Source organism: Lactuca virosa, chromosome 9 (assembly GCF_052849685.1).
Source record: "Lactuca virosa cultivar CGN04683 chromosome 9, Lactuca_virosa_CGN04683_v6, whole genome shotgun sequence".
Taxonomy (NCBI): domain Eukaryota; kingdom Viridiplantae; phylum Streptophyta; class Magnoliopsida; order Asterales; family Asteraceae; genus Lactuca; species Lactuca virosa.
Window position 1 is genome coordinate 216,313,888 of NC_136434.1, and position 12,338 is coordinate 216,326,225.

The 12,338-nt window shown below is 37.0% G+C and overlaps 1 protein-coding gene across 1 annotated transcript; it reads left to right on the top strand.

Annotated features, from left to right (window-relative positions):
- The first annotated feature begins 3,591 nt into the window (after positions 1 to 3,591).
- On the top strand, positions 3,592 to 5,407 carry LOC145138575 (glucan endo-1,3-beta-glucosidase 13-like). The gene is made up of 2 exons (XM_079072637.1): positions 3,592 to 5,001; positions 5,159 to 5,407. Exons 1-2 carry the CDS (start codon positions 3,603 to 3,605, stop codon positions 5,191 to 5,193), a joined length of 1,434 nt encoding a protein of 477 aa, XP_078928763.1. The 5' UTR covers positions 3,592 to 3,602; the 3' UTR covers positions 5,194 to 5,407.
- The last annotated feature ends 6,931 nt before the right edge of the window (positions 5,408 to 12,338 follow it).

Here is a 12,338-nt window from a genome sequence, read left to right on the forward strand (position 1 = left end):
TCATGAATCAAATACAATGGTATATATCAATGAATGGAACTGGTATATTTCTATACACCATATAAAAAAATACTCCTCTACATTGAATTTTATTTGCATGATGAATGAGCGCAGAACAACATCTACGTATACATTCTCTTTACCTGAAATACCCCTACCCCTACCACTGATCCCCCCCCCCCCCTTCTACTGCTTGATATGTTTTCTGATGAGCATCAACAAAAACTATTTATACTTACTTTATTGTCAAGTTTGCATAATGAGGTTTTTTAAAAGTATATATAATATCATTCATATTTAGATGATAAGAATTTTATTTTATTTTTATAATTTTGATTTTGATTACATACAAAAGACTTTCTACATCATGTGTTTTAGACTAAATTACATTCAACGTCCTTGAGTTATGTCAAAAGTTATAAATTCCGTCCCTAAAACTATATTTTCACTTCGATCCTATGATTTTGAATTGTTCTTGTTTTGCTTATTTTACCCGGTCCATATTAATTACTTGGTTGGGTCACATGTGTTTAACAATCATTAGTTTTTTCACAAACAGAAACATGGCTCAAAGCAACATTACCTTCATAGACCAACTTGATGTTTCAAAAAGTCAATTTACCATGAGAGTAAGAATAATATGTCTCATGAAACATCTTGCTTATGTATCTTCAACAAAGACTTACAAAACTAATATGGTTCTCATTGATGAATAGGTAATAACATTTTTTTATGAATTTTCTTACAATTTCATTCGAACCACATATAACAATATATAAACTGATTTTTTTTGTACATTTAGGGAAGGAAGATAGAGACAGAGGTTACTAATAGATAGGTTGAAAGATTTTAAAGTTTGTTTCATGAGGATGGTTGTTACTACATCCAAAATCCACAACTTGGTATTAATCAAAACGAAAATAGTTATGTTGATAATGAAAACAAAATCAATATTTATATCACAACCAAAGTTACACCATGTAGTCAGTGGACTGGATTACTTTATGGATTCTCTTTTGCAAACTTCAACGCCATTTTGGATGGTGTTTTTATTGAGAACACACCTATTGGTTAGTTTATATGTTACAATCTAACGATCTATATAACGATATTTTGTTATTTACCATCACTCACCATAACGAAACTTTTATACTAATCTTCCATTTTTTATCTTATATAATAGATGTTATTGGAGATGTTGTGACATGCTTCCCAATGGAAACCCTTATGAACAAGAAAAATAAATTATCAAAGAGAGTCAATTTGAGCTTGGAAGATCTAGAGTATGTTTACTTTTCGAAATTTTGTGTCAAATTTTGTTTTATAATGTCATTTTATACTGTATATTTATTATATTTTTGGCTTTTGTAGAAGCAAAAAAATAAATGTAACACTCTGGGATGGGTATGCACAACAGTTTGCTGACTATTTGGAAAATAAGAAACAAACTCGTATGATAGTTGTTATTCAATGCGGAAAAAATATCTTATTATAGAGGTTTGTTCATACTATGATTAACAACTTACACCTTAAAAAAATTCAAAATATTATTATTCCTTTTACTATAAATGAATATACATTTATACCAACTTCATTATGCATCATTTCATAACGTTCCTCCGTCACAAATTGCTTCACTACGACTAGGATCTTCATCAATGATCCTATTTTAAAGCAACAAAAATAACATTTTCTTTATTGTTAAGATTTCTTGTCAAATCCAGTCCAGAAAGCACATCTGCTAATTGTAGAAACGCTCCGCCCTCCATCCTCTACTCTGCAAATGACGATTTTCCTTCATAAGTTTTATCTCCAACAAGTAGATGGGGTTTATATACTTAACTTTCATTTATGAAATATACATTATGTCAAATAGTTTTTGGATTATTTTTACCCTCATATTTCATTTTACTTTTTTTATTATATAATTTAAACTTACATCAATATTTCTCAGAAAAAAAACATTGATGGTTGTCGGTACGATTAGCCATATGTGTACTCTATAGTTATTTTGTGTCACTACAATAGAACAGAAAGAGGTGTTAATGACCATTAAAGATGAAAAGGTAAGATATAATTTAAGAATATTATATAAAGTGTAAATTGTGGATTTGTGATATTTATTTCTATGAAAAATATGTTGTTTGATTGCTAGGTTACATACCTGAGTTTCTTTTTTTTTTTTTTTTTTTTTTTTTTTTGTGATAAGTTTGATCTAAATTTGATAATTGAAGTAGGTAGGAAAGATATGTGCTAATGATTTTGAATTTGTATTGCCCTCCAGAAACCAACCGTAGTCTCACAGACCATTCCCTCATATCTCAGTAGGTCTTAGCATTTCCCCAAATTCAGCTACAAGAAGTCATGGATGCACTTCTTGAATCAATCCTCTAAATTGAATTTCATTTGTTAGTTGGATGCAGTGACCAAAATGCAAGATTTGTGAAAGTTCATTATTATTTATTAGTGTTAACCTTTGGCAAATTATGAAACTAATGATATATTTTTGTTCATAACATGTTTTTTTTTTATAATAATTTTTTTGATCGAAAGATATGTATATGTGATAGGGTGTAGCCTGAAAAATCATATTTTAATTCTTATAAGAAAAAAATACTTTAGAAATTGACCAAATTACAATGTCTGAATTTGATGTTTATGGTTATAGCAATGCACTTTAATTATACTGTTTATCGAATTTCTTTGTAGAATTTAACATTGTTGGTACATATAACAACTTATTGTTGCTTTTGGTTTTACATGACCAATATGAAAAGAGTCATATGAGCCTCCATAGAGATTGGTACACCGACCAAAATCAATTGATAAAGCTACTATACAACATGTTTTAATCAATGAGTCGCATCATGTTGTGATAAAACAAAGATCATGTGGATCATTTATATTAAAAATTATTGTATTAAAAAATCAAATTGCTCAAATATAAATATTAAATATTTTTATTTAACAAGTTTGGTTCAAAAACTCTAAAATGAATCTAACATTTTTTATTAAAATTCCACCTAAGACAATGACATCTATTAGTATGATATGTATTTAATTTATGTTTTCCGCGTTAAAGGTAATAATCTAGTTGTGATTTGAATTACAATATCCAATATCAATGTTTAGATAAACTATTTATACTTTTGATTTTCTCATACTAGCTTTAAGGTGAAATAAATAAGCATCATATCAACTCTTTCAATAATAATAATAATAATAATCAAATAGTAAAATAGATTTTCCTAATTTACCATTTCTTGTAAAATTTACAAGGTCCCTGTATTTTCTACTGCACTTAATTATTCGATCTCTTATCAAAATAAATTATGGTTATTTTTCTTGTGATTGTTAATTATCTAAATACCATATAAACATTGATAATGTGATATATATAATGTTATTCGGTTTTTATTTTTGGAAGAATATGAAAATAAAAATCTAAACATTTTTAATACTTAAAGAGAAAATTAGAATGACCCACGAACTTACCCACTCCACCCTTTTACCCACCACATTACCCACCATTTTACCCCACCACTCTGACACTTATAAATACTAGACCCAATCGACCTTCAACTTCCATCCTCCATCCAACAATGGCTTCCTCCACGATTAACACTCTCCTCCTACTCCTCCACCTCTTCTCCGGCGTCGCATTCTCCGCCTCCACCGGCATGATCGGTGTCAACTACGGCCGCATTGCAGATAACCTCCCTGACCCAACCAAAGTCGTTCAACTACTCAAATCCAACGCCATCGACCATATCAAGCTCTATGACACCGACTCCACCGTCCTCAAAGCACTTTCCGGTTCCAACATCGCCGTCACCGTCGCCCTTCCCAATCAACTACTCTCCTCCGCCGCAGCTAACCAAGCCTTCACTGACAATTGGGTCCAATCCAATATCCTTCCCTACCACCCTTCCACCCTCATCGAAGCAATCGCCGTCGGTAATGAAGTATTCGTTGATCCAAACAACACCACCGATTTCCTTGTTCCCGCCATGAAAAACGTTTACGCTTCACTTCAGAAAAACAAAATTTCCATCAACGTGTCTTCTCCGATTGCGCTCAGCGCTTTAGCCACCTCTTACCCTTCCTCTTCAGGTTCATTCAAACCGGATCTGCTAGAACCGGTGATCAAACCAATGCTTAGCTTCCTCAAAAAAACCGGATCGTATCTCATGGTGAACGCCTACCCGTTTTTCGCATATGGAGCAAACACCGATACGATTTCATTAGATTACGCTTTGTTACGTGACAACAATGGCGTGAAGGATCCAAAAACCGGAATCACTTACAAAACGCTTCTTGAAGCACAACTCGACGCAGTGTACGCCGCCATGGATGCATTACAATTCAACGATGTGAAAATAGTTGTTTCAGAAACTGGGTGGCCTTCAAAAGGAGATTCTAACGAACCTGGCGCCGGAGAAGACAATGCTGCTCAATACAACGGTAACCTGGTACGCCGAGTACTCACCGGCGGTGGAACTCCGTTGAGACCAAACGATCCTCTCGTTGTTTACCTGTTTGCTCTTTTCAACGAAGATCAAAAAACCGGCCCTACTTCCGAACGGAATTACGGTTTATTTTTTCCGAATGAGGAAAAAGTGTATAATGTGCCGTTGAGCAGGCAAGCTTTGGCGGATTTGCCGTCGGCGGCAGCGAGTAACGGTAGCAAGTCACAGGTGCCGGTGGTGGAGGCTCCGGCGCCTAGCTCCGGCGATGTATCGGCGGCGAATACAGTAGGGCAGACGTGGTGTGTAGCGAACGGGAATGTCGGGGATGAGAAGTTACAAGCTGCGTTAGATTATGCTTGTGGGGAAGGTGGTGCTGATTGCCGTCCGATTCAGTCTGGTGCCACGTGTTATAATCCTAGCACACTTGAAGCTCATGCTTCATATGCGTTCAACAGCTATTACCAAAAGCAGACACGTGTGAGTGGATCGTGCGATTTTGGGGGTGCGGCGTACGTGGTCTCTCAACCTCCTCGTATGTATCCTAGATTCTCTCTTTATCTTGTATTACTTGATTTAATTTTAGAATTTTATAAATATTTAAGGTTACAAAATCTCATTATTAACATAATAATTAGTAAAATAATTTAGGTTTTACATATTTTAGTCTAACAAGAATATATTTTTTACAGGATTCGGCAGCTGCAAATTTCCTACGGGATATTAGGAGGAAAATTATGAGCTTTGATGCCTTGATGGTGTCGTTTAGTTGGTTATTATTTATGTTTTGGAGGCATTTTGTTTTATTATTTAAATATTTATTTATTATTGTTTATTTAGACAAAATGGTAGTTAGGTTTGGTTGCTTGTATTGGTTATGACTTTTAATATTTGTTCCTTGTTATCTTGTGTTATATCATATTAAATTTTTTTCTTTCTAATACGTGATTACTTATAAATATGCGAGTTACCTAAAATTGTGTTATAATCATGGTTTTAATGAATAAACGAGATCGGCTTAATAATTAAAGATTGATTATCGACTTAAATTCATTGCTTAGAGTTGGCAATAGTTGGTGAGTGCAGTACACAAATTAAGGTTTGCCTTGACAATCTAGCCCGATGTCTATGCACGAAAAATAAATAATAATAATAATAATAATAATAATAATGATAATAATAATAATAATAGTAATCCGATCTTTCTAGTATGATAGTTTTCTTTTTTGGAATCAACAAATATTTTATAAAGAGAGGGAAGTAGCTAGAAGGGCAAAGGGGATACAACATTAGAGTTTTAAACAGGAAAATAAAATGCACCATCTAATTAAAGGGGTGAATACACCAATCTACCGAATTACACATATATGGGACTCATATGCTTGATCCATACATATACCACCTAGCAAGGATGATAGCTTTTGTTGAGATTTTTAGAAGGATTGTTTTATGTACGTTATTTTATATGTCCCTTCTCAAAGATGGGTACTCAATAACTTTAAAAGTGGGTTACGTAGTATTATGTTATCATGATGGGTTTTAATGGATAATAAGAACAACTAATAATAAAAGACTCAGTCACGATAGATTAATTATCGTCTTAGAAACGATTGAAGAGTCGTGAATCTTAAATTCATTGCTTAGATGTCAACAACGGTTGGTGGGTGCATAGAGAGGGTTTGCCCTAACAATTGGATCATTGTTCTAATTTTATAGTTTTTTGTTGACGTTTTTAAATGATTCATTCTCGGACATTATTGTATATTTGTATGCATTTAGTATTTAAAGATGGTTACTTGAAAACAACGTGCAACCATTGGTGCCCCACCACTTGTGCATTAACCAAAATGGTTTTATGGATTTAGTGATTTATTGTTTTTGATCTACACTCTAAATAAGGGTTATAGTGATTTATTGTTATCAAAGGGGTAAAATTCTTGATCGTGTGTGGCCAACAATCGGTCATAACCACTACTACCAACATAAAAGAGGTAAACCATGATGTTATTATCAAAAAATAAAAATAAAAAAATGATAGATGAGTTTGAACCTAAGATCATATTGTTGTAAATCAAACTAATAGACACGCAAGGAAACCGACAAATAATATTGAGAATTATATGTCAGTTAGTTGCGAATAACAAATCCAATTATTATTATTATATTTACCAAGTTTCGTCCAAAACCAGATTAATCCTTCACGATTAGATCTGATTATAAGAAAGGAAGAAGAAGACTGTCCTGTTGTTGGACGAAATTAATTGCAAGACAGAAAAGTAAAACCGACCTGTTGACGGTTGATATTGAACTTTAAACAACTGCACGGATCGGACTCCTGTCCTTAAAGGTTTTTACTTCGCTTCTACTGGCTGTAAGCAACAGAGTAAAACCCCAGGATTTAATGCAGATCTATCGATCTTCCAACAACACTGGAAATCGACAAACACAAAGCGAATACTCGGAAACCAGAAGAAAAAACGCAGAGAGTGAGAGAGAGCTTCGATTTTTTTGTGAGTAGTAAATACGGCTCCTAGGGTGTTGTATTTATAGGTATTGAAACCCTAGAAGGCATGAAACAGGCCCCCATAGGCCGGCCCCAGAAACCCTAGGGCGACGGCTTGCTCTCCAAGCAAGTCGTTTCCTGATCCTTCTAGAATATCCCGACTTGTCCTCCACGAAGTCAACGGCGGTCAACCATTTGACCGGATAGGCTGGATCGGTCAAAATGGCTTGACCCAAACTCGTCAAAAATAAAAGCTCCTCAGCTCCCAGCGACCTATGCGTCGTGCAAAGTGTGCCTAAATCGCACCATTTCGCGCACTCGCGGCGTCGGCTAGTGCTAGGCTAGACTAGGCGCGCGCGTGGGCTTGGCTCATTCCTTGATCCACTAAAGCCTTTGAAGGCCTATCAAGGGATTAGGCATATAAACCCACTAAAAGTTTCTTCCCCCACCAATGTGGGATAGAGGAAACTTGCCAACTTGCAATTTCCACTATAATTTCCAACAATCCCCCACCAAGTTGGAAAGTTTCCTTTCACTCAGACAGATGATGTCACTTGGGTGTCACGAAGATTAAACCCTAGTTTAATGAGAACAAACAAGAAGAGACCGATTCAATGGTATCCTTATAGGTTTAAACCATGAACCTTAATGACCTCTCCGGTTTACGCCCACACATCACAAGTCATCTTTGTGTTCTCCCTGAGCGCCAATATGGCCATGCGCTATAAACCCTTTTCATGACCCTTTAGAAGATAAACCACTAATCTTCACATGAGGCGGCACCACCTCTAGATCATATATGCAAAGTTTTACAACATCTTCGTTTCTTAGATGTCTCCAAAACTTTGTTAAGAGTAGTAACTCAACCTCGTTCTCAGCAACGACGTACTATCCTACCTCACATGGATCTATCATTAATGATAGTACCTTCTATCGTTAGTGACTTCGTTGTTACCTTTTAAACTTGAAAATTAGGAGCACTAATGTCAATTTGGGTTTCCATCACTAAACGATTCTGTTGTGGTTTTAGACCCATGACTCTCGTGGTAGATGTAACCAAATCTCTCGTCAGAGGTTTGGTAAACGGATCTGCCAAGTTCCTACTTGTCTTGACATAAACAACCTTGATGGTACCACTTTCAATTAGTTGTCTCACAAAATTGTGTCGCAGACCTACATGTCTAGACTTCCCATTGTATACCACATTATATACTTTAGAAAGTGTGGCCTCACTGTCACAATACATGGGTATTGAAGGCATTGGAGTATCCCACAGACGAATATTCATAAGTAGATCTCGAATCCACTCTGCCTCTTTGCTCGATGCTGCTAAGGCAATTAGCTCTGCTTCCATAGTTGAATGAGCTATGCATGTCTGTTTCTTGCTCGCCCAAGAAATAGCACCACCAGCTAGAGTATAAACCCAACCACTTGTTGATTTTCAATCACTAGTGTGATCAATCCAGCTGGCATCGAAATAACCTTCAAGTACTCCATTAGATGACGAATATGTCAACTCAAAAGTACTTGTCCTTTTCAGGTATCCTAGTACTCTACCCACTGCCTTCCAGTGCTCCGTCCCTGGATTAACAGTATACTGACTCAATTTGCTTACAGCGAATGCGATATTAGGTCGTGTGCAGTGAGTAGCATACATCATGCTTCCAACTGCACTAGCATATTCTAGTTGAGCCACTGCTCGACCAGAATTCACCTTTAGTTTCACACTTGAATCAAAAGGAGTGTTGAATTCTTTAATGTTCAAATGTTGAAACTTTGTCAGAATTTTCTCTATGTAATGAGATTGACTCACAGAAATCTGACCACCTGTCCTTTTCACCTTGATACCAAGAATTGTATCAACTTCTCCAAGATCTTTCATCTTAAAGTTTGAGGATAGATATTTCTTCGTCTCAAGAATACCTTCTAGGTGAGTGCCAATGATCAGCATATCATCAACATAAAGACATATAACTACTATGTAATCGGATGTATATTTGGAATAAATACATCTGTCATCACTGTTGTGCTGAAAACCTAAGGCAGTCACAGTGGTGTCAAATCTCTCATGCCACTGTTTGGGAGCTTGCTTCAACCCATACAAGGATTTAACAAGTCTACACACTTTGTTTTCTTGTCCAAGTATCACGAAACCTTCAGGTTGCTCCAAGTAAATCTATTCCTTGAGATAACCATTCAGAAAGGCTGTCTTCACATCCATTTGATGAATGTACAATCCTTTCAAGGCTGATATTGCTATGAGAGTTCTAATTGAACTAATCCTAGCAACTGGGGCATATGTCTCAAAATAATCGATCCCTTCTCGCTGCCGATAGCCCTTTGCAACCAATCTCGCTTTATAGGTGGATATGGATCCATCTGGATGATATTTCCTCTTGAATATCCATTTGGATCCTATGGGTCTTCTCCCCTTGGGTAGATCATCTAACTCCCAAGTTCCATTACCCATAATTGAATCCATTTCGTCATTTATGGCTTCCTTCCACAAAGGAGCATCTCGAGACGTTATAGCTTCAGTAAAAGTCTTAGGATCATCATCCAAGTTAATGGAAAAGATGACCTCTTTCGTCACTTTCTTTTGCGTTCCTTCGACAAAATAAGAATAGAAATCATCTCCAAAACTTTTCTCTATTCTAGCCCTAGTACTTCTCCTTGGTTCCTCCACAATAGGAGGAGGTGGGAGTATTTCTCGAGAAGTACTTGTAGGTGTTGTATGACTAGAGTTTTCTTCATCCCTAGAAAACTTGTCCTCAAAGAATTCCACATCTTTGGATTCCACAACAACACCCGAATCAATATCCAACAACCGGTAAGCCTTGCTATTTTGAGCATACCCAATGAATATACTCTTATTAGCTCGTGCTCCCAATTTGGTTCGCTTAGGATCGGGAGTCCGATAATAAGCAACACACCCCCACACTTTCAAATAGTCTAGGTTAGGCTTTCTACCTTTCCACAACTCATAAGGGCTTGTAGGAATCGCACGACTAGTGATCCTATTATGAACATAGCAAGCAGTCAATAGTGCTTCCCCCCACAAATTATTTGGTTGACCCGATTGGTTCAACATACTGTTGACCATATCACAAAGGGTTCGGTTCTTTCTTTCAGCCAAACCATTCTGTTGGGGAGTGTATGGTGAAGTTCTCTCATGTTTGATTCCATTCTCTTCGCAGAATGTTTTAAACTCTTGGTTGACATATTCTCTGCCTCTATCCGAGCGAAGAATTTTGATGTGTCTTTCAAGTTGATTTTCGACCTCAGCCTTATACCATTTAAATGCATCAAAAGCTTCATCTTTTGATCTCAGCAAATAAACATGTAGATATCGACTGAAGTCATCACAGAATGTGATGAAATACCTTTTTCCTCCTCGAGTAAGGATTCCATTTAATTCACATATATCAGAATGAATCAACTCAAGCAACGATGTGTTTCTCTTAACTGATGGAAATGGTTTCTTAGTGAACTTTGATTTTACACATTTTTCAAAATCTTTTGTGTCATATTTTAACATTCCTTTAGTTTGCATTTTTTCAATGTTTTTAACATTAGTGTGAGCTAAACGTTTATGCCATAAAGAAATTGAACAAACAAAATAACCAGAAAAGTTCACTTCATTCACATTAGCAACCAATCCATCAGCTACATCATTACCAACACTTGACACACTAGCAACACTAGAAACACCACTCTCAACACTAGGACCACTCATATTACCCTCATCACTAAGGCACAAGCGATACATCCCTGAACTATTGTTCGCCCTCCCAACATATCTTCTGCCTTTAGTGATCGCAATTTTGCCTCTGTCAAGCACCATCTTGAACCCACCCTTGTCAAACTTGTCCGCAAAAACCAACCCCTTCGAGATAGTAGGAACATGAAGAACATCTCGAAGAGTTACCCATTCACCACGTGTGAACTTCAACCGAACATCACCTCTTCCTAGAACTTCAGCTCTATGGCCATCAGCACAGACGACAACCGTCCCATGTGGCATTGGGCGGTAGGTACGAAAGCTCTCTCGTTGCCCACAAACATGCATAGTGGCTCCAGTGTCCACGAACCATCCTCGAGCACAGATTGCTCGAGTAAGAGAGGAGATCATGAAAATCTCTCCAAGGTTCACACTTGCCACCATGTCAGTAACCTTCTCGACTGCATGTGCAACCGGTCCTGATTTGCGATCTTTGCATTCTCTCGCATAGTGCCCAATCTCTCCGCAGACGTGTCAAGGTCCGGCCCTCTTTGGCTTTGAGTTAGGATTCTGATGACCCGGTTTCTTGAAGCTTTGTTTCTTGGGTCCGAAGTTCTTCTTGTTCTGTCCCCTAGACTTGCCTTTGTGACTAGAACCCCCAGCTGACACATGATGCACACTCGATCCGACTTTACCAAGCTTGTCCCTGATGCGAGTTTCCTCCTCAATGCGGAGGTGTTTCATCAGATCATACAAGGAGTAGTCCTCATACTTATGCATCATTCTCTTAGAGAAATCTTTCCACGAGGGTGGCAGTTTTGCGATGATCGCACCAACCTAAAAGAGTTCTGGAATAGAGATGGAGAGTGCGTTCAACTTGTTGTCCATGACTTGGAGTTCATGCACTTGCTCCATGATTGATTTGTCATCAGCCATTTGAAACTCTAGGTACTTAGACACAAGGTACTTGTTAGTACCTTCCTCATGTGCCTTGTACTTAAGTTCCAACGCATTCCATAGCTCTCTTGGATCTTTGACCGGCGCGTAAAGATCATAGAGCCGATCAGATAGTGAGTTCTTGATGTGACCCACACACAGTTCCTCAGACTCTCTACGAAGAGTCCTTTGCTTTTCCAGTTCTGCGATGACCATTGGGTCCACAGTTTTCCCCTGCTCGGGAATTGGATTAGCAGGAATTGGTGCCAGATTTTGGTCCAACACAAAAGAGAGCTTCAAAACATTAAGCATGAACTTGACCTTTTCGGCCCAACGGGTGTAGTTCTGACCATCGAATTGGTCAAGTTTCGCAAACTCTTGGTTCATGAAGTGGAGGCTAGCAGTAGTGTCCATTAGTCTGTTGATGTATCACAATAAAATATAAAAACCTTTAAGATTGTTGTAAATCAAACTAATAGACACGCAAGGAAACCGATAAATAATATTGAGAATTATATGTCACTTAGTTGTGAATAACAAATCCAATTTTTATTATTATATTTACCAAGTTTCATCCAAAACCAGATTAATCCTTCACGATTAGATCTGATTATAAGAAAGGAAGAAGAAGACGGTCCTGTTGTTGGACGAAATTAAATGCAAGACAGAAAAGTAAAACCGACCTGTTGACGGTTGATCTTGAACTTGAAAC

Bases quoted from the DNA above. Each gene is read 5' to 3' on its own strand.
- LOC145138575 (XM_079072637.1), top strand. From the start codon at position 3,603: ATGGCTTCCTCCACGATTAACACTCTCCTCCTACTCCTCCACCTCTTC. The intron at 5,002-5,158 runs GTATGTATCCTA...TATTTTTTACAG, and splicing joins CGTGGTCTCTCAACCTCCTC to GATTCGGCAGCTGCAAATTT.